Below are 25,356 nucleotides of genomic sequence, written 5' to 3' on the forward strand. Positions count from 1 at the left end.
CCACACCTGACTCCTGAGGAATGTTTCAGATCTGTCGGGCAGGTGTTTGGGAATTTTTCTTTATTATAGAGAGAATTCTTCTGTCATCAGCTGTGGAGGTCTTCTTCTTAATGATGTTCCAAACAGTTGATTTTGGTAAGCCTAAGGTTTGGCTGATGTCTCGAACAGTTTAATTCTTGTTTCTCAGTCTCATAATGGCTTCTTTGACTTTCATTGGCACAACTTTGGTTCTCATGTAGGTAAACAGCAATAACATTTCCAAAGACGATGGAAATACTGGAGGAAAGACTAGGTGCTGAGAGCTCTCTTATACCTGCATTAAGAAGGCAATTAAACACACCTAAGCAATTACAAACACCTGTGAAGCCATGTGTCCCAAACATTATGGTGCCCTGAAATGGGGGGGACTATGTATAAACACAGCTGTAATTTCTACATGGTGAAACCAAAATGTATAAAAATACCCTTTAATAAAATCTGACAATGTACACTTTAACCAAATGTGATTTTTTCTATTACAAATCTCAAATTGTGGACTATAGGGGCAAATAAATAAATGATGGGTCTTTGTCCCAAACATTATGGTGGGCACTGTTTATCAACGATTTGGATGAGAATTTACAAGGTAACAATTAGTAAGTTTGCAGACTAAAGTGGTGGTATTGTAGACAGAGAAGATGGTTATTAAAAAATACAGCAGGATCTTTATCAGTTGGGCAGGTGGACTGAGGAATGGTGAAGGAAATTTAATGCAGAGGTGCGAGGTGTTGCAATTTGGGAAGTCAATCCAGGGCACGCCTTACACAGTGAAAGGCAGGGCTCTGGGGTGTGTGGTAGAGCAGAGGAATCTAGGATTACGGATACAGAGTTCCTTGAAAGTGGTGTCACAGGATGGCATCGATGGGGTGGTCATTATGGCTTTCAGCACATTGGACTTCATCAGTCAGGGTATTGAGTGTAGAAGTTGGATGTTATGCTCCAGTTGTTAAAGACGTTGTGAGACCACATTTGGAGTTTTGTGTTCCGTTTAGTTCACCCAACCTACAAGGATGTTCCCAGGACTTGAGCGCCTGACTGTAGGGAGAGTTTGGGCAGGCTATGGCTATAGTCTTTGGAGTGCATGAGCATGAGGGGAAATCTTAGAGGTGTATACAATTATGAGGGAGGTACTACAACAACATTTAAAAGACATTTGGACAGGTACATGGAAAGGAAAGGCTTAGAGGGATATGGGCCAAACATGGGCAAGTGAGACTAATGCAGATGGGGCATCTTGGTTGGCATGGGCAAGTTGCACAGAAAGGCCTTTTTCAATGCTATATGGCTCCATGACACTTTGATTATCCCACTTACCCTGCAATATGTTCTCATATGACTTTACTGTCACAAATAAAATGGTCTAATTGCAGTTTGGCACTAGTTCCACTTCAGGGGCTCAATGTTATGTTCCACCAGCTCCTTCTGTAGTTCAGGTCAGCAGTATTGAAGGCACATACTGCCCAAAAATTTAAAAATAAATGTTTACACGAGGCGACCTACGAAATTACCAGTTCTTTGAAATCTTAATCATATGCCCCCTCTTTGACTTGAAGTGATTTATTTTGATCACACTTTTAGACAAGGAAGCCATTGAATAAATTCTGTGGACCTTGCCTCCCTACAATGAAGCTGCAGCTAAATCTACGAAGAAGTTCCCATGGTTTCAAGTCAATGTCGACCATCAATCACCCGTTCACACTATGTCATCCCTCTTTCGCATGCACTTCCTATAGACTAGCGCCAGTTTACAGAGGCCAATTAACCTACAAATACGCATGTCTTTGGAATGGGGGTGGAAGCCTAAGCACCCGGAGGAAACCGATGTGGTGACAGAGAGAACGTGCAAACTCCACACAGACAGCACCCGACATCAGGATTGAACCAAGTTTCTAGCAGTATGAGGCATGAAATCTAGGTGGCAGTTGGACAGATTAGGACTTTATTCCTTGGCGGATTTACAGGTACGTAAAATCAAGAGGGGTATAGATAGGTGAATGCATAGTCTTTTCTCCATAGTTAGGGAATCAAGAGCTAGAGGGCATAGGTTTAAGGTGGGATGGGAAAGAGTTAATAGGAAGTTGAAGAGTACCTTTTCACGCAGAAGTTGGTACACGTATAGAATGAGCTGCCTTAGTAGTAGGTAAAATAACAACATTTAAAAGACATTTGGACGTGTACATGGATAGGAAAGGTTTTGAGGAAGCCTATTCATCATTCCATGAGATAGGTACTGGTCTTTTACCTTAAAATCCAATCTTGTGCCTTATCCCCAATTTCCTTTACAATATAATGAGATGAACAAAATGAAAATTGAGTTAAGAGACCACTTACAAAATTCAGTATCACTGCTCAACTTAGTAACAGTCAAGAGTCAAGTCAAGAGAGTTTATTGTCATGTGTCCCAGATAGGACAATTAAATTCTTGCTTGCTGCAGCACAACAGAGCTGTGTCCAGCTTCATCCTATCCTTTTTGTGATGTGGAACATGTTTGCACAGCATTTTTCTTTCACCAAATCTCACAGATCAGTAGTTACCATTACAGTGACAGCAATTTTATGACTTGTGAAATGAACCCCTGAAGAGTCAAAGGTCTCTTCAGAGTAGGTACAGGAATAACTCAGAACTTGGAATGAAGAACAGGCACTTACGAGCTTTTGAAGCCCGTAAAGAAATTGATTGTATTGTTATTTAACATTCTGACAATATGAAAAGGCCAAGAGGTAATTTGTTTCCACTTCAATTATTTTTTGGAAGCTGCCATTCTTCCAAGTTCATTTTCCAAAACTATTGAGCATGTGCCAATCATCATCCAAGGAAAAGTGCCGATTTACACTTGAATTTTGAAATTACCTCGGGTACACCCATTTTCCTGCAAGCTTCCAGGAAGTTTTCCACGTTTCTCCTGCATTTTGCCATGCTTAGCTTAGGCTGTAAGACAAATTCATGACCATTATAAAAAAATAAATTTTCAAATTGAATTGCTGAAATGGTATTGTGGACACATTGGTTCACTGCTGCTTACCACAACAGTTCAATGATGGTACAATATTGAGCCACAGATGCAGAGATGATCGCAATCTCAGCAGATAAGCACCACGCAGATGCTTATCTGCTGAGATTTTGATCATCTCTGCATCTGTGGCTCGATATTGTATCATCATTGAACTGTTCTCTGTCCAGAAAATTATCTCTGCCATGTGGCACTGTTTGTTGAAAGACTGCCAAGGCAGGAAGCTAATACTTTCAAAACAACATATTAGCTGTGGAGCAGTGATGAGACTAAAACCGCTATAATTGGATTTACTTCTTTCTTCAAAGTACATATCATACAGTTTACAGCTGTGAGGCAGACACATGAGCTGTTTGAACAAAGCTGGTGCTGACTAATGGCAAAGAACCATACATAAGTCCGAGGAGGAAGAACCAAATTGATCCATTTTTTTCACTGCTTCTTAATCCTTGGAAAATAGTTGGTAAAAGATGCTCAAGCAATATTAGATGACCTGTTATAGAAAGAGACAGAGAGTTTTGCTTAGTCAGCAACTCCATTATTGCCGAACAGAGGTCGATCAGGTTGACAGAAGATCAATTAGTTGGACCATGATCAAATTTGTCTTCCCGAAGTACTATTAACTTTTAACAGAAAAAATGGTCAAAAACTGTGTTTTTTTAAAATAGTTTAGTATTCCCAAATTCCATGTTGTTTGATCCTTCACTAAGCAACAGGGATCATTAATAAGAAACAATATACCTGTCGCACACCATGATTTTACTGGATGCAAACAAAGACTTTAATCCAAAAACAAGTGACCATTCCTTAAAAAACAGAAGCCTTACCACTGCAAGTGATGGAACGTGTATACTGAGTACGGATCTCGGCCGGATGTGATTGACTAAGTGACACAGAACAACTCCATCCATCAAGGCTGCTCCAATTTCTTCTGGTAGATCAATTTTCAGTCTGTTTTCAATATTCTGTTGAACAAGATTCAGTTAGAATTGTAGGCATTACTTGGCTCAACTTTAATGTAATGAACTCATGTGCTCTATATTAATTTCTAATGTCCAACAAACTCGTTGCTGACAAATGCAGATTTCACCATGGCTAAATAATATTTTACTTGTGTGGACATACTGCCCAAAAGATTCTTCAAGAATCAGAATAAGGGATTACAAGAATGAAGGCAGGCTGACTGAAGAATCCAATTGCAGTCTTATGCTCAATTTCTGTTAACAGCAATCACAAATGGCTCAGCCCCACTAGATTATGAAAGGCTCACTTTGTTCGAGTGATCTCCAAAAATTCCAACTTCTGGTGGAACACAGAAGAATATAGGACAGGAACTGGATCAGCCACGATCTTGCCCGACACAGGATCATTAAAGTAGACACTTATGTAGTATTTTCAGGACACAATGTTAATCTGGTCTCACGCAATATAGGACCATGGGCTCTCTGATTAAACACACTGGCACATCAAAGTCATGATGTGGATGGATCATCCAAAAAATGAGGTGATTGGTGACCTTGAGTATAGCATTTCAAGCACATTATCTTCAGAAACACATCTTTGATGGAAAAAATCTGAGCTACATTTTATATTTCAAAACTGGGTCACATCACTGATGGGACAAATGGATCAAAAATCTTTGTATGCTTGCACTTCAAGGCTTCATAGCTTGAAGCAAAGTAAGGAGAGATGCAGTAGCATCAACATCTCACCTCCCGGAGTTGCTCTATATGTTCCTTTTCCTCTCTCATCTGCTCCATTTTTCTACGGATGGTAAATTGAGGATCCATGGAGTCAATATGCCGCAATGACCGAAAGAAAGCTGTTGAAAACAGAGCAAGCAAATCTTCAGGTTAGAATGACACTGTGTCGCAATCCTGTCTTCATAATATTTGTTTCTATTTTGTTAGATGTTCTTGGCTGAGTTAATCCATCATGAGTGGAATGCCTCACTAACCCAGTTAGATATTCTCCCCATTGAAACTTTGGAATAGTTAGTCACGGGTAAAACTTCCACTTCTGAGTGAAGTTTGTGGACTCAAAGTTCAGTCGAGAAACTTAGCATGAAGTTTAGGACAACACTCCTGATACAGCACCTTGAACAGGGTCATCTAGATGTCTTTTCAACTCCTGAAAGTCATTGGGCTTTGAGTCATTGAGGTTAAAAGATGATGTGTAAACGGAGGCTCCATCTAGACTCCCCAGTGGGTGTAAAAGATTACTGGCACTATTCTGAACCAATATTTATTCTTCAACATCATTGTAACAGATTGTTTGGTTACTACCCCTTTGTTTGTTGGACTATGTTCTATGCCGATTGTTCGCTACATTTCCATTCTAAACTTGTGAAAGATGCTATGTAAATGCATGACCTTTCCACTGATTCCACAATACATTGCTGAAACAACTACATACAAGTTCCTGCTGTGGATAAATGATTCCATACTCTATGCGGTTAGTGCTTGTCCCATGAAGAAGACAAGCTAGTACCTCTACTTTCATAGAAGATTAAAGTGATTCAGCATGTCACCAAATACACTAATAATACTTCGACAGAAGAAAGTAAAAAACAAAGTACTGGAGTAAATCGGCAGGTCAGGCAGCATCTGTGGAGGGAATGAATTGACGATGTTTTGGGTCCCAACCCAAAACATTCCCAGCGTCATCAGAAAGATTTCAGCATCTGCAATCTCTTGTGTCTACAGAAGAAAGTATGTTGACTGCATCATGGCCTGGTGCGGCAACTCCAATGCACAGGAACTCAAGAGGCTGCAGAAACCGGTGGCAGCCCTCTCCATCACAGGTAGATCCTTCAAAACCATTGAAAGCATTCACATGAGGTGTTGACTCAAGGAAGTGGCATCTGACCTCAAGGATTCTCACCATCCAGATCATGCTCTCTTCTTGTTGCTACCGTCATGTAGGAGGTACAGAAGCCTGAAGTCACACACCACTAGGTTTGGGAACAGCTACTTTCCTACACCCATCAGGTTCTTGAACCTACCTGCACAACCCTAATCTTTCCTGAGCAAAAATACACTATGGACCACCCATTGCATTACCATGAACTAAATGTGTTTTTTTCCATTACTGTCTTTCTTACTGCACAGTCTATTTCTTTATGGTGTTTTGGATAATTTATGTATAATTTATGTTTTGTGTATTATCTGAGTATGCGACTGTGATGCTGGTGCAAGCAAGATTCTCACTGTAGCTGTACCTCACTGTACTCGTGCACTATGCCATCATTCCCTGCTTGTCATGTTCAAGCTCAGTGACATTCATCACTCCCGTCCTCTCAGAACTCCCAGAAAACCATCCGTATTATAAACCATGGAGGTAGAAAGAGCATGCTCCAGCAGGAATACAATTTTCCCACTGATTTGCCTTTCATTTTTATCGAGGAGGTAGAGAAAGTGAGATGAGAAAACACATTTGCTTATCTACTTCCTTGAAGAACAATATTAGCAAGACATAGTGAATGCTGAATCAGATAGCCAAAGAGATTCCTTTCATCTGTGCCTTCTCTAAGAGCATTCTCCACTTATTCCCACTCCCGCTGGCTAATCATGAGGTTCTTTATGAATCCACATCCAGCTGCAGCTGAATTTTTTTACTTCATCGTCAGATCATACACGCCTTTCCAAATCCAGACTGTATTTACTCAAAAAGACACAAAATGCTGGAGTATCTCAGCGGGACAGGCAGCATCTCTGGAGAGAAGGGATGGGTGACGTTTCAGGTCGATGTGACTGTGGGTGTGAAGGAGCAGGTATGGGGACAGATGTTATCTCTCAGTTGCAGGAGAAAGTAAATGGCGAGGAGGTGGTATGGATGGGAATAGATGAGTGAACCAAGGAGATACAGATGGAGCAGTCACTGTGGAAGGTGAAGGGGGATGGGAGGATGTGACTGGTGGTGAGATTACTTTGAAGGTGGCGGAAATGTTGGAGAATCATGTATTCGTTGCGGAGGCTGGAAGGATGAAAAGTTAGGACCAGCGGAACTCTATCCTTCTTTTGGCTGGGGGGGAGTGGGAGCAAGAGCAGAACAACGCAACAGAGGAGATGTGGGTGAGGGATGCATCTACGACAGCAGGGAGAATACCAGGTTTACAAATCTCTATACCAGCTCCCAACTATTTACTCTCTGTGAAGCTGCATTTCTCTCAAAGTCTCCAAACATTTGAAACTGCAGATGCTAAAGCAACTCTCTTCACATACTATAGTGCGAGAGTGGAAATGAATGGACCACTATCTGGGGTTATCTCACCCTTCCCCCAAAATCAAACAGATTATCACGATATCCTGGATCAGTGTATTTGGGGGGTATTTTTGCACATGGAGTAGGTGGTACGTTACATAAACAAGTCAATCAAGGGAAAAGAAGAAAACAAGTCTTTTCAAATAATGTGAATCAAGGTGAATGGGCAGCAAAGTAAGTTGACAATGGCACAATCTACCTCAACTCTGCGTTTAAATGAGGAAGGATCGTAAAAGGATTTTACACTCTCTGTTCAAACATTATAATGGCTAAAAAAAAAAGTTGTGACACACAAACTCGATAAGAGTTCTTCAGAGGAGGTCGCTAGGATGGTGAATTGGTAGAAATCCAGCATTCAGATAGACTTTCGGAAAGTCCCTGATGTGTCTCCAATTTGGTGAGTTCACACTGTAGAATCAAGATGAATTAGGAATTGAATCCATCCTTCACCTAAAGAGCTGCAGTTAATGGTTTAGCCTGGAAATGTGACACTGGTGATCTCTCCCAATGATCAGGCTTAAGCTCATTGTCTTTACGAATGATCTGACCGTGGTTTTAGAGGTAAGCAAGTTTAACAATGACATCATCTTGGCAAAAGGTTACAACCGTAGAGGTGCAATAAATTAAAAAAATATCTAGGCCCACAAGTAGTGGGTTGCTCAATGACATTCAATGATAATATAGATGAATATCGGTGATAATTTGGCTGTCTATCAGATCAAATGTACTTGCTCCAGGCGGCAATACAACAAACAGATGTATGTAAATTATAAACTGAACACTTGGCCGATATAGAAAAATATGACTATGTCTCTCGAGCCAAAGCTAACAATATATTCCTTTACATTAATAGAACTATCACTACAACTGAAGGCACACTTTTGTCACGGTCTCAAGGTTTAGCCACCACATATTGGGTGACAGAATGGCTTTGGAAAGGAGCCAAGGAAAGATTCAAAGGATCATTTCCTTACCTGAGGCTCTATGTCCATAGCAACTAACTTGTCTAGAGGAGATGTGAACAGAGGGAGAGCAAAGGAGAGAGCAACAGAGAAATAAACAACAACCCACAGTGGAACCGTAAGATGCAGTTGCTGGAAACCCAGTTACTAGATGCTGCTGGGAATAGCCAGCAGGTCAGACAGCATCTGTGTGGAGAAAGAGAGAGTTCACCAGAACGGACCAGAGATCAAAAGGCAAAGTCCTGCAGATGCCAGAAATCTGAACCAAAAAAAATTGCTAATCTGTAAGGCAGCATCTATGGAGAAATAAAAGATATCTGCACCATCAAAACTGCCCAGGAAAAGTCATCAACCTGAATCTCTAACCCTACCCTCTCTCCACAGATTCTGAATGCACAAAACACTTTAGGTAATGACTGTCTCACCCCTCTCTCTCTCCTCTTTATACTGCCTATCTCCCCTCTACACTTTCAGTCCTGATGCAGGGTCTTGATGCAAAACAGCAATCATCCTTTTTCCTCCAGAGATGCCAAGTTTCTGCAGCAGTTTGTTTATTTGCACCAGATTTCAATACTGTATCTGCAGTTGTTGGTGACTCAGAGTATTCCCTGCTCTTACATCCAAACTTCTCACCTAACCGGAAATACAAGGGTATCTGAATTCAGTGTTGAGTCCCAAAGACTGTAACACGCCTGGACAAAAGATGAGGTGCAGTTTCCCAAGCTTAGGCCCTGTTAGAACAGTGGAGCAGCCTAGGCAGGTCAGAGCATGGTTGGGAAGGATAATTAAAATGACAGGAAAATTAGATCTAGGGGTTACCCCTATAGACTGAACAGAATATGTTCATAAACTCATATGTCCATAAACTCCCCCAATTCTTCTGCCACCCATCTACACACCAGGAGCAATTCACAGCGGCCAATTAACCTACCAATCCTGCACATCTTTGGGATGTAGGAGAATATTGGAGCACGCAGGGAAAATCACACTGTCCCAGTGAGAATGGTGTAAACTGCACACTGAGATCAGCAGTCGGGATTGAACCTGGCTTACTGGAACTGTGAGACAACAGCACTGCATCTGCTGCATGGTTGTGAACATGGAGAGAGGTTTTGGGCGTTTGTGGCAAGTAAACAAGACTGGTCCATGCCATCGCCTGCTCCAACAAATTGAAAGCTCTAGCCTTCCAGGACCATAACCTGTCTTGCTCTAAATATTGTGTAAGAAAGAACTGCAGATGTTGGTTTAAACCAAAGATAGGCACAAAAATCTGGAGTAACTCAGCGTGACAGGCAGCATCTCTGGAGAGAAGGAATGGGTGATGTTTCAAATCAAGACTCCTCAGACTGAAACGTCACCCATTACTTCTCTCCAGATATGCTGCCTGTCCCGCTGAGTTACACCAGCTTTTTGTGTCTATCTTTGTTTCAAATATTTCTGGGACCAAGTGAACTGATAAACTGAACTTTTTCTACCACAGAAATCTGTGTAGAAATGCCTTGGTCACACATGCAACTAATACAATTTTTATTCATACCGTTGCGTATAATTTTTGACATTCTAATATTACTCAGCAAACAAGTGGAAATACAGTGTGCAGTAAAGGTCATAGAAACACAATATATTCAAACTGTTGACTGCTTCAGTAAAGAACTGGATGATCTCCAGACTCATCCATCAATATTCATATGCAGACAAGCCTTTAATCACACATCCGCATACAATTGCACAGGCAAGCCAAAATCTCTCTGCAACAACCAACGCGCAGCCGCCCGACTCATCACCCACACCAAATCCTGGCATCACATCACTCCAGTCCTCAAACAACTTCACTGGCTTCCCATCTCCCACCAGATCACCTACAAAATCCTGGTCCTCACCTACAAAGCCCTCCACCATCTGGCTCCCCCATATCTCACTGACCTCCTCTCCCCCTACCAACCCTCATGGTCCCTCAGATCCACATCAGCCGGTCTCCTCTCCATCCACAAGTCCAACCTCCGCAGTTTTGGGGACAGAGCCTTCTCCAGGGCAGCTCCCAGGCTCTGGAACTTCCTCCCCCAACTGATCCGCAATTCCGTGTCCCTCACCATCTTCCAGTCCCGCCTCAAGACCCATCTCTTCACCTCTGCCTATCCTTAGCCCCACGTCCCCCTCCCTTTTCATCTGTGCATTAATTGCCTCATATTGTGTTTTGAATTGTATTCTGTCTTTACTTTGTGTACTAGTCATGTCTCTACTATTTATTTCATTCCCCTTACATGTTTTTCCTCTACCTGCTAAATTTTTGTAAGGTGTCCTTGAGACTCTTGAAAGGCGCCCATAAATAAAATGTATTATTATTATTAACATATTAAAGCAACTAACTATTCACTGGGAAATCCCTCAATTACTCCAAAGAAAAATGCAACATTCAACATTTTTAGATACACTAGAGGTTTTAGTGTAGAAACAAGGAACCATAGATGCTGGTTTACACCAAAGGATACAAAATGCTGCAGTAACTCAGCAAGTCAGACTGTATCTCTGGAAAGCATGGATAGATGACGTTTCGGGTAGAGACCCTACTTCAGACTGAAGAAAGGTCCTAACCCGAAATGCCACCTATCCATGTTCTCCAGAGATGCTGCCTGACCCGTCGAGCTACTCCAGCGCTTTGTGTCCTTTTTTTAATACAAAGATTTCTTCTCTTTATTGGTTTGATAATTAGAGAGGCTAAGTGGTTTATTGAATAATAATCCCACCCAATGTTTTTCTCTAGCTCAACAACAGATATAATCCAGTCCCTTTCCTTTAATTGAACTAGATGCAATCAGAATACTAAAATTACATTTCATCTGTCCAAGGTGAGGAAGATTCCTGCTACTGGTTTTCAATGGTATGCTCAAAGACAAATTCCAAGTTGTACCCTAAAATGTAGGTATAGTGTGGAATTTAAAATGTTTTTTTCCCTAGCACCTTCCCTGAAACATTGACAATTTAACATTATTATATACATTCTGGAAAGGGACATTAGTTCAAGGCTGCTTATTATCTACCTCCCAACTAATTAACTTCAAGTAAAATATGCACACTACCGATAACACTTACAGTGCCCTCCATAATGTTTGGGACAAAGACCCATCAATTATTTATTTGCCTCTGTACAATTTGAGATTTGTAATATAAAAAAAATCACATGTGGTTAAAGTGCAGTCAGATTTTAATAAAAGCCATTTTTACACATTTTTGTTTCACCATGTAGAAATTACAGCAGTGTTTATACATAGTCCCCCCATTTCAGGGCATCATAATGTTTGGGACACAGCAATGTCATGTAAATGAAAGTATTCATGTTTAGTATTTTGTTGCATATCCTTTGCATGCAATGACTGCTTGAAGTCTGTGATTCATTGATGTCACCAGTTGCTGGGTGTCTTCTCTGGTGATGCTCTGCCAGGCCTGTATTGTAGCCATCTTCAGCTTATTCTTGTTTTGGGGGCTGGTCCTCTTCAGTTTCCTCTTCAGCATATAAAAGGCATGCTCAATTGGGTTCAGATTGGGTGATTGACTTGGCCACTTAAGAAGTGACAATTTTTAACTTTGAAAAACTCCTTTGTTGCTTTAGCAGTATGTTTGGGATCATTGGCTTGCTGTAGAATGAACCGCCAGCCAATGAGTTTTGAGGCATTTGTTTGAACTTGAGCAGATAGGATGTACACATCAAAATTCATTATGCTACTACCATCAGCAGTTGTATCATCAATGAAGATAAGTGAGACAGTACCTTCAGCAGCCATACATGCCCAGTTTCACAAATGAGGTGGTATGCTTTGGATCTTGGGCAGTTCCTCCTCTCCTCCATACTTTGCTCTTGCCATCACTCTAATATACATTAACCTTCATCTCATTTGAGATAAAGGTTAACGTATCTTTTTCCAGACCTGTGGTTGCTCTTTTAAGTACTTCTTGGCAAACTGTAACTTGGCCATTTTATTTTTGCGGCTAACCAGTGGTTTGCATCTTGCAGTGTAGCCTCTGTATTTCTGTTCATGAAGTCTTCTGCACAGTGGTCATTGACAAATCCACACCTGATTCCTGAAGAGTGTTTCTGATCTGTTGGACAGATGTTTGGGGCTTTTCATTTATTATAGAGAGAATTCTTCTGTCATCAGGTGTGGAAGTCTTCCTTGGCCTGCCAGTCCCTTTGCAATTAGTAAGCTCACCAGTGCACTCTTTCTTCTTAATGATGTTCCAAACAGTTGATTTTGGTAAGCCTAAGGTTTGGCTGATGTCTCTAACAGTTTTGTTCTTGTTTCTCAGTCTCATGATGGCTTATTTGACTTTCATTGGCACAACTTTGGTCACAAATGTTGATAAACAGCAATTAAAGTTTCCAAAGGTGATGGAAAGACTAGGTGCCGAGAGCTCTCTTATACCTGCATTAAGGAGGCAATTAAACACACCTGAGCAATTACAAACACCTGTGAAGCCATGTGTCCCAAACATTATGATGCCCTGAAATGGGGGACTATGTATAAACACAGCTGTAATTTCTACATGGTGAAACCAAAATGTATAAAAACACCCTTAAATAAAATCTGACAGTGTGCACTTTGACCACATGCGTTTTTTTCTGTTACAAATCTCAAATTGTGGAGAACAGAGGCAAATAAATAAATAATGGATCTTTGTCCCAAACATTATGAAGGGCACTATATACTCCATGTTTGTGGACGTTGGTTTTAAACCTAGTCTAAGACTATGTCTGCACTGGAATTCAGTTGCCGACATTAGTTTATTGTACACAGAATCCAAGTGGTAAAATTGATCAAAAAATGGATGAACTGAAGAAAATGGTTGAGAGCTGCTTTTGTGACAGTTAGGTTGTTATCCATAGGGCTTCATGGTGATCAGTACTTGGTTTATTTTTTTACCAATGAATAAATGACAGATCTAAACATTGAGACATTGGAATGGAAGATCATGCAAAAACCAGTCCGGCTTAAAAACAAGCTTGGTTAAGCAACTTGGTTGGCATGGATGAGTTGTGCCAAAGGGCCTGTTTCTGTGCTACGACTACGGCCATGTGGGTGATAGAGAAGAGATCTGGTCAGTTGGGCACAAAAATGACAATGGAATTTAATTAGTGGGTAATGCATTTGTGAAGGTGTTACAAGGCAAGGGAATATGTACACTATGTAGAAAGATACTAAGTATTGTTGAGTGATACTGTGATTCTAGAAGGCAGCGTGTTAGGTCAATAAACTTACTATGAGGCGTGCAGGTTTCTTTCTTTTCTTAATCAAGAGACTGAATAGGAAATCTGGCGATAATGCTACATTGCTTGCAACACTAGTTATGTCACAGTTTTAGTACTGTGTACAGTTCTACTCACATCACCAGCTCAGTGTGACTATATTTACTAGGAGGTGACCTTAACAGAAAGGTTGTAACTATGAGGAAAGACTAGAAAAACTGGGATCATTTTTTTTAAGGTAGAGTGTGATGGAGGAGACTGATGGAAGACTTACTTAAGAAATAATCAGGGGTCTAAACAGAACAAATAGGAAGGCCTTATTTTTGTTGGCAGCGGAAGCAAAAATCTGGAGCACAGTTAAAGTAATTAATAGAAAGATTACTGGGTAGATGAGGAATGTATTTTCCATCCAGAGAGTATTGTGGATCTGGATTCACTGTCTGAAGGGAGGTGCCACGGAAACATTAATCATATGTAAAGTGTACTTGAATGTGTATTGGAAGAGCTGTGATCTGCAGGGATATTGATGGGCACTGAATGCTGGGATTAGGGTTTAACGTTTTCTTTTGATTGATACAGATGCAAATGAGTCGAATGACCTCCTTTTGCTGTATATTTTGTACGAGTTCTGCGTTCAATTCCAGAGAGTTTCTCAAAGAAAAAGTATCAATACATAAACGTAGGCATTGACTACAACACACATACCATTACTTCTGTCTTCTTCCTGTGGGGTACTGGCGGTGGTGAGCTCCTCTATGTGGGTCTGTGTCAAATTTCTGAAGAAGGGAGGAGGGGAGGCCAAAGAAGAGTTTGCTTGGACTGAAAGTGGCAAAGACATAAAGTAGGCACAAAGCAAGTCCAAGGAGCATTGGGCAAATGACAAGCAGACCAGCAAAGTCAAAGATCAGAATTTAAGCATCAGTAGCAGTCATTACAAGTAAACATGAATCGATACAAGATCGTACCAGAAAGATTCAGATTAATAGAACAAATAAAAGTAGAGAAACAAACAACACAAAACAGATGGAGACAAAAAAAACTATTAGCTGTTGAAAAATACAAATCAAATCATGCAGTTATTTCTGCCATTACTCATCCCTGCAACGTCATTCAATGTAAACACAACAATCCACCCCAAGGCTGCTGACTGAAGATGTGTTAAATGACACCTCTATAAATACTGAATACTAAAGATTTGCAAGATAATGGATTGTAAAGGGCAGGCCTGTCAAATAAAATCATTAACATTTACAGCTATGTGTTTTTATCAGCTCGATTCACGCAACTTCATCCTTTGCTTCATAGTCCTTCCAAATTAGCCTTCAAACATTCTAGGAACTCTGCCTCATTCACTTCCGAAAGTTAGCATTTAAATGCAATTATATTATTTAAGTCGATGTGGTGTCATTGGGGATTAGATTAGGTCCACTGGTATAGGTATTTAATAAATCTTGACTGCAGTTGATCAAGGATGAAAAGCATTAAGTGACAACAATATGGAAAATGCAAAATGTATAAATAATGTAAATCAATCTTCATGCATTCATAGTTAGTTCAAGCTGACTGGTTGAAGCTTTCACTCTTTAAACCCAATCGAAAATTACAACACTCTGAGTCAGATGCTCGTATTTGCCCACGATAGATTATGTCACAAAGTGAAACCATCCAACCATCAGAACCCTACTACCAGCCCCACTCCACCTTTGATAACCACGTCTGGGGCATTCAGCAAAATTGGCACAAGGATGGGATCTGGTTTACCCGAGCAAATTCCTGACCATTCTGTTGAGACTACATGTGGCGCCAGAATGAACCCCCTAATGTACTGAACTTGATCGCATTTGATTAATTAAACAGTAAAACAGAATTGTCTTTGCCATATATTTGTCAGTTCCAAATTAATTTTCTAAATTGTTATATTACATTTAAGCTTATATACAGCATAGAAACAGGCTCTTCGGGCCACCGAGTTCACGCTGACCAATGATCGGCCATACACTCGTTCTATGTTATCGCAATTTTGCATCCCACACACTAAGGGTAATTTACAGAAGCCAATTAACCTGCACATCTTTGGAATGTGGGAGGAAATCGGGGCACCCGGAGAAAACCCACGCGGTCATCGTACAAAATCCTGACACACAGCACCCTTTAGTCAGGATCGAACCTGGGTCGAACCTGATGCCGTTAGCAACAACTCTACACATTTGGACTCTTTGGACAAAGATCTTATGAGTTAATAATACAAAGCATTTTGGGGGATAGAAAAGGGGTCACATATTGCAAAACCACAGAGAAGGAAAATCTATCATTTTGTTCTACTTCACGACTTGAAATATTCCTTTCACTAACAATGAATTAATTTTCAGACTATTCTGCTCACAAAATCAATCATCCCTCTATTCTTATGGTTCTCATGTGTTTTTTTTCTGCATCCTGATACAGATTTCTAGTGTATCCAACATTCTACCCATTACCGAAAGACAAGAAAGTGCAAAGAAACAAACTGGCTCAGTGTAATATCTTTACACTGGGCTTTTCTCACAAGCAGTGCTGAGATTTGTAATTTCTTCTTAATTTATTTCTTGGGATGAAAGTGTTACTGGCAAAGACAGCAGTTGCTGATCATCACCAACAGTCTTTCAAAAGGTAGTGGGGAATCACTCTTTTGATCAGTTGCAGTCCTTCAATCTGTTCTCAGGCAGTGTTTACAATACCACTGAGTGCTGAGTCATGGCAAAAGTGGATTAAAAAAATTGTCTGCAGTGCTGCAAGTCTTGAATTACACATTGGTTTATTATTGTTGGTGTACCAAGATAGTGAAAAACTTTATTTGCATGCTATCCAGTCAGATCATACCATACATGAGTACAATCTAGCCATACAACAATACAACAGGTAGTGCAAATAGAAAAAATACCAGAGTGCACAATATAGTGCTAGTGCTACAGAGAAAATGCAGATTAAAAAATGCAAGGGCAGCAATGAGATAGAATGGATGATCGGGAATACATTCTTAGCATATGGGAGGCCTCACCAAATAAGAACATCAGAGGAACATGAGATGGTTTTACAGCCGGCATTCCAGATTATTAATATCAAACTAAATTCCATAGTTGCCATGTTAGGATTTGAACTCACATTTCTGGATTGCTAATCAGGTATATTAGGTTACAGCCATCTCTGCCATACTCTCAATACCTGGAAAATTCAATTGATCTATGTGGTCCCTTGACTCTATTCTGTTTGATCAGGGATGATAGGGTGACAGCTTAACCTCAACTCCAGTCAACTGGCTCTCTTCCACAATAATTAGCTCACTATACCCCAGAAACCTGTCTATCTTGACCTTAATTTATTCATTGATGACTCTCTGGTATAACATAAAATACCTGAGTCGTCACACGCAGAGACTTAGGTTTAGGTTTATTATTGTCATGTGCACTGAGGGATGGTGAAAAGCTTTGCTTGGCTTGTTATCCAATTAATTTGGATGATACTATACATGGATAGAATCAAGTACAATGGGTAGAATGAAGAGAAAGGTGCAGAGTACAGTTCGCAGCATTGTCATGTAATGGTTCTAGAGACAAATTCCAATGTTAGCAATGAGGTAGGTTGGAATACCAATGCTGTACTTAAGATTATGGAAGGACTGTTCAGGAGCCTGAAAACTGTGAGGAAGAAGCTATTCCCGAGTCTGGTGTACATGCTTTCAAGCTTCTGTATCTTTTACACAACAGGAACAGGAAGAAGGAATGATCAGGTGGGAAAGGTCTTTGATGATGTTGGGACTCCAGCTTGGTCCAGGATTCCCTCGTGGTATCCTTAATGGCTTTGCAAAAGTTATATAGACTTTTGTACTGCTCGGGATCATTTGACTTGAATGCTCCAGACATGAGCTTCACCTTGGAGTGGACACACTTATCGTCTTTTTTGGTACGCCTTCTCTGACACGCATGCTGATGAAGTCTGTAACAGCAGTGGCATATTCATTTAGGTTAGTTACAGTCATTGAATATGGATCGGTCCATCGCCTTAAAGCGGATTTGAAGGATCTCATCAGTTTCCTCAGTCCAGAACTGCACATCTTTATGCATCAGATCCACCCACTCCAGTTTGTACAGCAGTATGCATCTTTGAAGGTTGTGTAGCAGTGGTCAAGGGTATTTGGGCCTCTGGTATGGCAGGACACATGCTGATAGTATTTTGGTAGCACACACTTGAAGTTAGCTTGATTGAATCCTTGACTATTATGAACAAGGTCTCGGGGTACTTTGTTTCAAGACTATCGGTGATGGTGTGTAAGCCCTCACGTGCAAGCTTAACAACAGCATGGGGTGGGATGCAGACTGCTGTCAGAAGAGCCAAAGACCTGCAGCAGGTAGTAGGGGTGACACTTCACTGTAAGATATACCAAGTCTGGGGTGCAAGTGCTCACTAGGACTGCCATATCTGAGCACCAAAGATATTCCTCTTCATTTCCAATTGCAACTATGCCACTGGTTACAGAGTGCCCCAGACAGGGAAACATTCTCTCAGCATGGAATGGTTGATGGAGTTTAATACAGAGAAGTACGAGGTGGTGCATTTTGGGAAGTTTAACTCGAGAAGGACCTACACAGTGAATAGCGGAGATGTCTACGAACGCAAGTACATAGTTCCTTGAAAGTTGCGTCACGGGTAGATAGGGTGGTAAAGAAGAACTTCAACACATTGGATTTCATGATTTAGAGTACTGAGTACAGATGTTGGGAGGACATATTACAATTGTACAAGACATTGGTGAGGAGCTGCTGCACGGTAACGATGCTGGGGTGCCTGTCGCATCTGTGGGCGAGGACGGGATGAAGGCCAGCTGTTCCGCAGGGAGCGACAAAACACATTAAATGCATGTTGTTTCATACAACACTCGCGGTTTGCGAGTAGGACATTCTGCTACTGATAGATCAAGACGTTTGGTGGTGGACACACTGCTGGACCAATGTGACATTCTGTGCCTGCAAGAAACCTGGATGGCGAAACAAGATCTGGATAAGTTGAACACTCTACACATGAACTTCCATGGGGCTGGAGAGTCCACTACCGACCTCAGTACGAGGCTGGTTCGAGGTAGGATAGCTGGTGGTGTAGCTATACTGTGGAACATCAAATATGACTCGCTGGTGAAGGTGGTGCGTCTAAATGTTGACTGGGCCATAGGGCTAGAGTGTAATTATAATGAAAATAAATTTACTGTCTTAAATGTTTATACACTGTATGAATCATATGAGCATGAGGACGAATTTCTGAACAGGTTAGCTTTTATTCAGTCCTTCATAGAGGACAACAGCTCATCTTGTGTCTACGTCATGGGTGATTTTAATGCTGACATGTCCGATAGCAAATCTTTATTTGCAGCACACCTGCAGCAGTTTTGTAATGAGTCTAAATTAATTCTATCGAGTAAAGCTCTGTTGCCTGACACAAGTTTTACCTATGTTAGTGAAGCGTGGCACACAACATCTTGGTTAGACCATATTGTGACCACAGCTGATGCTCATGCCTCACTGGAAAATGTGGAGATTTGTTATGAACTTGCCACCTCTGATCACATACCTATTGCTGCACGGTTAAATGTTGAGAATGTCCCCCTGCTGTCCAGTAATAATAATGCTGCTTCCTCAAGTAAACTGGACTGGTCAAAACTGAGCAGTGAGGTTATGGCTGGATACTCACTGCGAACGGACAGTTTTAAAAATAATATTGCATTGCCTCAAGAGGCCCTAATGTGCTCAGATATGAATTGTAAGGACGTGCAACATGCTGAAAAACTCTGTGCCATGTATGATGTTATTGTGAAATGTCTCAATGCTTCCAGTGAACCCTTTTGTAAAAGTAAATGTAAGGTACCCAACATCAGACCTGGGTGGAATGAGTTTGTGGCTGAGCAGTACGCTGAGGCAAGAGAGGCCTTTAGACTCTGGTCAGAGGCAGGTAGGCCTAGACAGGGGGTATTGCTAGATATGAAAAAACGCACAAATGCTAGAGTTAAGTATGCACTTCGTTTTATTAAGAAAAATGAAAACACAATGAGAGCAGACTCGCTTGCCAGAAAGCTACAGAACAACAACCTTACTAACTTCTGGAAAGAGGTCAAAGTAATGAATAACAATAAAACACCCCTACCGTCTGACATTGAAGGTGTTAGTAGCCCAGAAAAAATAGTTGAGATTTGGCGTGAGCACTACCGTAACCTTTTTAATTGTGTTAAAAGTAACCCAGTTAGAATCAATCATGAACATATAGATCTCTCTGCAGATATGATAGTTAGGGCAGCAGATGTCTACGATGCCATCAACATGTTGGATAACAACAAAGCCTGCGGTATGGACTGCATTACTGCCGAACATCTAAAATATGCCAGCTATAAGCTCTGCCCTTTGCTTTCCATGTGCTTTAATGGTTGTCTGGTTCATGGTGTCCTGCCAAATGCTATTATGTCTGTAATGTTAGTGCCTGTGCTTAAAGACAAGGCTGGTAAGCTCAACAGTATTGACAATTATCGACCTATTGCATTAGCCAGTATCTTGTCTAAAGTACTGGAGAGAATACGGTTAACAAAGCTAGAAATGTATGTCCTTACTACTGACAATCAGTTTGGGTTCAAAAGAAAACATGGAACTGACCTGTGTATCTATGCTCTTAAAGAGATTGTGTTCAGGTACACAAGCCTGAATTCAACTGTATTCCTATGTTTTATTGATGCGTCCAAGGCATTTGATAGAATTAATCATGAACAATTGTTTGTAAAATTGCTAGATAGAGGTGCCCCTAAATTTTTAGTGAGAATTTTAGTGTTTTGGTATGCCCATCAAACGTTTCAGGTTAAATGGGACAATGTTGTATCTGCTCCATTCTGTGTTAGTAACGGAGTGCAGCAAGGAGGAATGTTGTCTCCTATTTTATTTAATGTTTATATGGATGAATTATCAAATCAGTTAAATAGGTTAAAAACTGGCTGTCTTGTGGGCAACACTATTGTTAATCATCTTATGTATGCAGACGACCTGGTCCTGCTCTGTCCATATAGTGCTGGGCTGCAGCAGATGTTGAAGGTGTGCTCTCAGTATGGCCTTGATTATGACATAAAGTATAACGCTAAGAAAAGCCGCATAATGATAGTTAGAAGCGCTGAGGACAGGAAATCAACTTTTCCAACCTTTTATTTGTCAGACAGTCCTCTTGCTGTGTGTGAGGAAATTAAATACCTAGGTCATGTCATATCCGATGACTGGACGGATGACAAAGACCTCTACCGACAGCGCTGTAAAATTTATCTTCAAGCTAACATGCTTATAAGGAAGTTTTCTATGTGCTCTGACTCTGTGAAGTGTTCCCTGTTCAGAACCTACATCACACCGTTATATACTGCTCAATTGTGGTCTAACTATAAGAAAAACAGTATGCAGAGGCTCAAGGTAGCATACAATGATGCAATGCGGTTGCTGCTTCGTGTCCCTAGGTGGCATAGTGCCAGCCAATTGTTTGTGTCCACTAGAGTGCCAACCTGTGAGGCACTCTTAAGACAGCTGATGTTTAGTTTTATGTGTCGCCTGGACAAGTCAGAGAACCACATAATTGAAGCCCTAGTCAGCCCTCTGAAAAGCTGCTATAGATTCACTTCTAGGCTAAGACGGCATTGGTGCAATAGCTTGTATATTTTATAGGCTAATATGCAATTTTTATGTATTTTTGTATCTCCTTATATTGTATGATGTGTTGTATGGACCTGTGTCTGAAATAAAGCTTTATTATTATTCAGAGCATTGTGTTCAGATTTGGTCACCCTGTTATAGGAATGATGTTTTTAAGCTAGAAAGGGTGCAAAGAAAATGTATAAGGATGTTGCCAGAACTCATGGGCCTGAGCTATAGGGAGTGGTTGAGCAGGCTAGCAATTTATTTATTGGAGCGCAGGAGTATGAGGGGTGATCTTATAGAGTTGTATACGATAATGAGAGGAATAGCTAGGGTAATTGCACAGAGTCTTTTACACAGAGTAAGGGAGTCAAGAATCAGAGGACATAGGTTTAAGGTGAGGGGGGGAAAGATATGATAGGAACGAGAGGGGCAGCTTTTTTTAACAAAGGTGTTAGGTTTATGGAACGGGCTGCCAGAGGAGGTAATCAATCAATCAATCAACCTTTATTGTCATCTTGCAAGCAACAGTTGTACAGTGCAAAATGAAAAGACGTTTCCCAGGGAATAGCGGAATAATGAAGGCATAGATACATAGAAAATAGGTGCAGGAGTAGGCCATTCGAGCAAACACCATTCAATGTGATCATGGCCGATCATCCACAATCAGTACCCCGCTCCCCATATCCCTTGATTCCGCTAGCCCTAAGAACTCATCAACAAATTCCTCTCATCCTTCTAAATTCCACTGAATACAGTCGTTCCATTATTTCATCATATTACAGTCCCACCATCCAGGGAATTAACCTTGTGAACCTACGCTGCACACCCTCAATAGCAAGAATGTCCTTAGATACACAGCAATAGGTACAGGAGTAGGCCATTCAGCCCTTCGAGCCAGCACCGCCATTCAATGTGATCATGGCTGATCATCCACAATCAGTACCTTGTTCCTGCCTTCTTCCCATACCCCTTGATTCCCCTAGCCTTAAGAGCTCTATCTAACTCTCTTTTGAATGCATCCAGTGAATTCCACAAACTCACAACTCTCTGTGTGAAAAAGTTTTTTCTCATCTCAGTTCTAAATGGCCTAGCCCAGGGGTTGGCAACCTACGGCACCCGGGCCGAATGCGGCCCGTAACCCGAAATCATCCGGCCCGCAGGCGTTTTATTTCCCTCCGTCGTCATCCGGCCTGCAGATCTCCTTCATCTAGGTACCTCCCGGGCCCGAGGCGCACAGGCACGGTGACACAAGGACGCAAGGAGGCCTGCGCTGCCGAGCACCGGGCTCTGGCTGTATCGCATCCTGCGTAAAGCCGCCGGCACGGCCGCATCGCATCCTGCGCAAAGCCGCCGACACGGCCGCGCACCTTCTGTGTCTGGGCTTCACTGTCAGGATCGGGGTTATCAATAGGCCGGGGACGAGTGAGCGTAAGTAATTGAGCCACCGCCTTCAGGACAGGGCCAAGGTAATGGTCCGTAGGTGCGCCATGTTCGTGAGCGCCTGTAACTAGGAGCCAGTGCTCTGGGTGGCGACCTCGAAGCGGCGGGATCCATGTTAACACGTGATTTGATGCCTGCCATCCGGGGTGGGATGGGGGCGGGATCTATGTGAACACATGGTAGATGTGTTCACATCTGCCCACTCACCTAACCCGTCCAAGTCAGTCTGCATCCTCATAGCATCCTCTTCACAGTTCACACTGCCACCCAACTTTGTCATCTGCAAATTTACTAATGTTATTTTTAATTCCTTCATCTAAATCAAATTGTAAATAGCTGCGGTCCAAGCACCGGGCCTTGCGGTACCCTACTAGTCACTGCCTGCCATTCTGAAAGGGACCCGTTAATCCCTATTCTTTTGTTTCCTGTCTGCCAACCAATTTTCTATCCATGTCAGCACTCTACCCCCAATACCATGTGCTCTAATTTTGCCCACTAATCTCTTGTGTGAGACCTTATCAAAGGCTTTCTGAAAGTCCAGGTACACTACAGCCACTGACTCTCCCTTGTCCATTTCACTTGTTACATCCTCACAAAATTCCAGAAGATTTGTCAAGCATGATTTCCCCTGATGTCAGGCTAACGGGTCAATAATTCCTTGCTTTCTCTCCCTCCTTTCTTGAAAAGTAGGATAACATTAGCTACTCTCCAATCCACAGAAACTGATTCAGAATATACAGAACATTGGAAAATGATCACCAATGCGTCCACGATTTCTAGAGCCACCACCTTGAGTACCCTGGGATGCAGACCATTAGGCCCTGGGGATTTATCAGCCTGCAGTCCCATCAGTCTACCCAACCCCATTTCCTGACTAATGTGAATTTTCTTCAGTTCCTCCATCACCCTAGGTCCTCTGTCCCCTAGTACATCTGGGAGATTGGTTCTGTCTTCACTAAGGAAGGTACAAACAAAGTACCTGTTCAACTTGTCTGCCATTTTCTTGTTCCCCATAATAAATTCACCTGTTTCTGCTTTCAAGGAAGCCACATTTGTTGTAACTAATGTTTTTCTCTTCACATACCTAAAGAAGCTTTTACTATCCTCCTTTATATTCTTGACTAGCTTACTTTCATACTTCATCTTTTCTCCCGTATTGCCTTTTCAGTTACCTTCTGTTGATCTTTAAAAGTTTCCCAATCCTCTGGCTTCCCGCTCATCTTTGCTATGTTATAGGTCTTCTCTTTTATTTTTATACTGTCCTTGACTTCCCTTGTCAGCCTCTTACTCCCTTAGAATCTTAGAATATGAGGGATATGGGCCAAACGCAGGCAGGTGGGACTAGTGTAATGGGGCATGTTGGGCGGCGTGCACAAGTTGGGCCGAAGAACCTGTTTCCACGCTGTATGACCTAAGACACCATCTCAGTCAAATCCTACTTGGCGACATAAATTCAATGAGATTATCCCTCTTTTTTGCTATGTAAAAACTATGCTCACTAATTTAGATTTTCCAATAATTTTTTAAATGTCCTGCCACTATTTCTTGGTTTACAATTTTCTGCCTTGACTCCTTCCTTACATGAACAGAGGAGTTACATGTTTGCTTTTCCAGAACACAGACAATGTTGGGAGATCAACCTGTGCAGCAACATCCACAGGATGAAGATCATCAGGTTCAAGGGCCATGGTTCTGCAAGGGTTACATTATCAAATCCCACTGTGGCAGCCAGTCAGTTTAAATTCAGTTACTGATCTGGAATTATTAATAGGAAAATAGTTATTCTTAGTGATGATCATAAAACTACAAAATTGTGGTAAAATCCCAACTGGTTCAGTAATGACCTTCAGGAGAGGAAACCTGGCATCCTAGTCTGGTTTAAACATGATTCCAGGCATAAAAATATGCTAAAAAGAACACAGAGTCCTCAATGATGCTGCATGACTTGCCTGGAGTAAGGTGTGCGATAGACTGATTGAAGAGTTGCAAATAATGAAACCAGATGAACAGGGCCCGATTTAGATGAAGAGAGGCCCTAGGCTATTCCACTTGTGAGGCCCCTCACAATCCCCCACCCCCACGACGAGAGGAAGATGGAAAAGTCCACCAGAATGACACTGATGTGCAGCTGAGCGTGGCCAATGAGATAAGGGCTGGAAAGATGCGCTTTTTATTTATTGCCAGTGCTAGTGTCGAGTTTCAGCTTAAAACACTATTATTCTGAAATGGAGCCCAAGGAAAATGACTGAAATGTTGTTTAGAGACTACAGTGCGTTGTGACAGCATATGTAAGAAAGGCCTATGACTGTGTCAAAAATATTATACACCCGGCCCGTACGAAGCTTTTCAAAAAGGGGGGTGGCATGGCAGGATTATAAAAATTATGTGAAATAAGTGCACATATCACAAGCGCGAAACTGAAAGACCCTTGCGGCCGGGGGTCTAGGGCCCGCTTAAGGGCCCTGGAAGCTCTGGGGTTTTAGAGGCTTTCTGGTGCATTCTGAGCCTTATTTTGGAGCATTTATGCACCAAATTTATGACCAATATTTCAGAAACAATTTTAGTTGAGTCAAGAGTAATGAGTGGTTGGAATGAGTTGATTGGGGTCATTGTTGTATACATTTTTTTAAATCAAGAATTGAAGCTGTCCTTGTTTTAATAATCAAGTTGTACTGTAAAATGTTATGTAAAATGTTATAAAGGAGCATGCAAACACTGCA

At 41.5% G+C, this 25,356-nt stretch overlaps 1 protein-coding gene across 5 annotated transcripts in view; it reads right to left on the minus strand.

Moving 5' to 3' along the window:
- Positions 1–25,356, minus strand: part of lrch1 (leucine rich repeats and calponin homology domain containing 1) — a 179,518-nt gene that overhangs the window by 28,735 nt on the left and 125,427 nt on the right. For 3 of the 5 annotated variants that reach the window (XR_004414008.1, XR_004414007.1, XM_033032916.1), the window contains 4 exons: positions 14,220–14,333; positions 4,763–4,872; positions 3,878–4,015; positions 2,891–2,968 (listed from right to left, as the gene is read on the minus strand). Coding sequence is in view for 2 of the 5 variants with exons in the window: in XM_033032916.1 (XP_032888807.1) it covers positions 2,891–2,968; positions 3,878–4,015; positions 4,763–4,872; positions 14,220–14,333 (440 nt within the window). In the remaining 3 variants the exon portion in view is untranslated. The remainder of the gene's footprint in view (positions 1–2,890; positions 2,969–3,877; positions 4,016–4,762; positions 4,873–14,219; positions 14,334–25,356) is intronic. The other 2 variants (XR_004414009.1, XM_033032917.1) reach the window with 1 other exon arrangement.

The sequence above is a fragment of the Amblyraja radiata genome, chromosome 14 (genome assembly GCF_010909765.2).
Source record: "Amblyraja radiata isolate CabotCenter1 chromosome 14, sAmbRad1.1.pri, whole genome shotgun sequence".
In the NCBI taxonomy this organism is placed as follows: Eukaryota; Metazoa; Chordata; class Chondrichthyes; order Rajiformes; family Rajidae; genus Amblyraja; species Amblyraja radiata.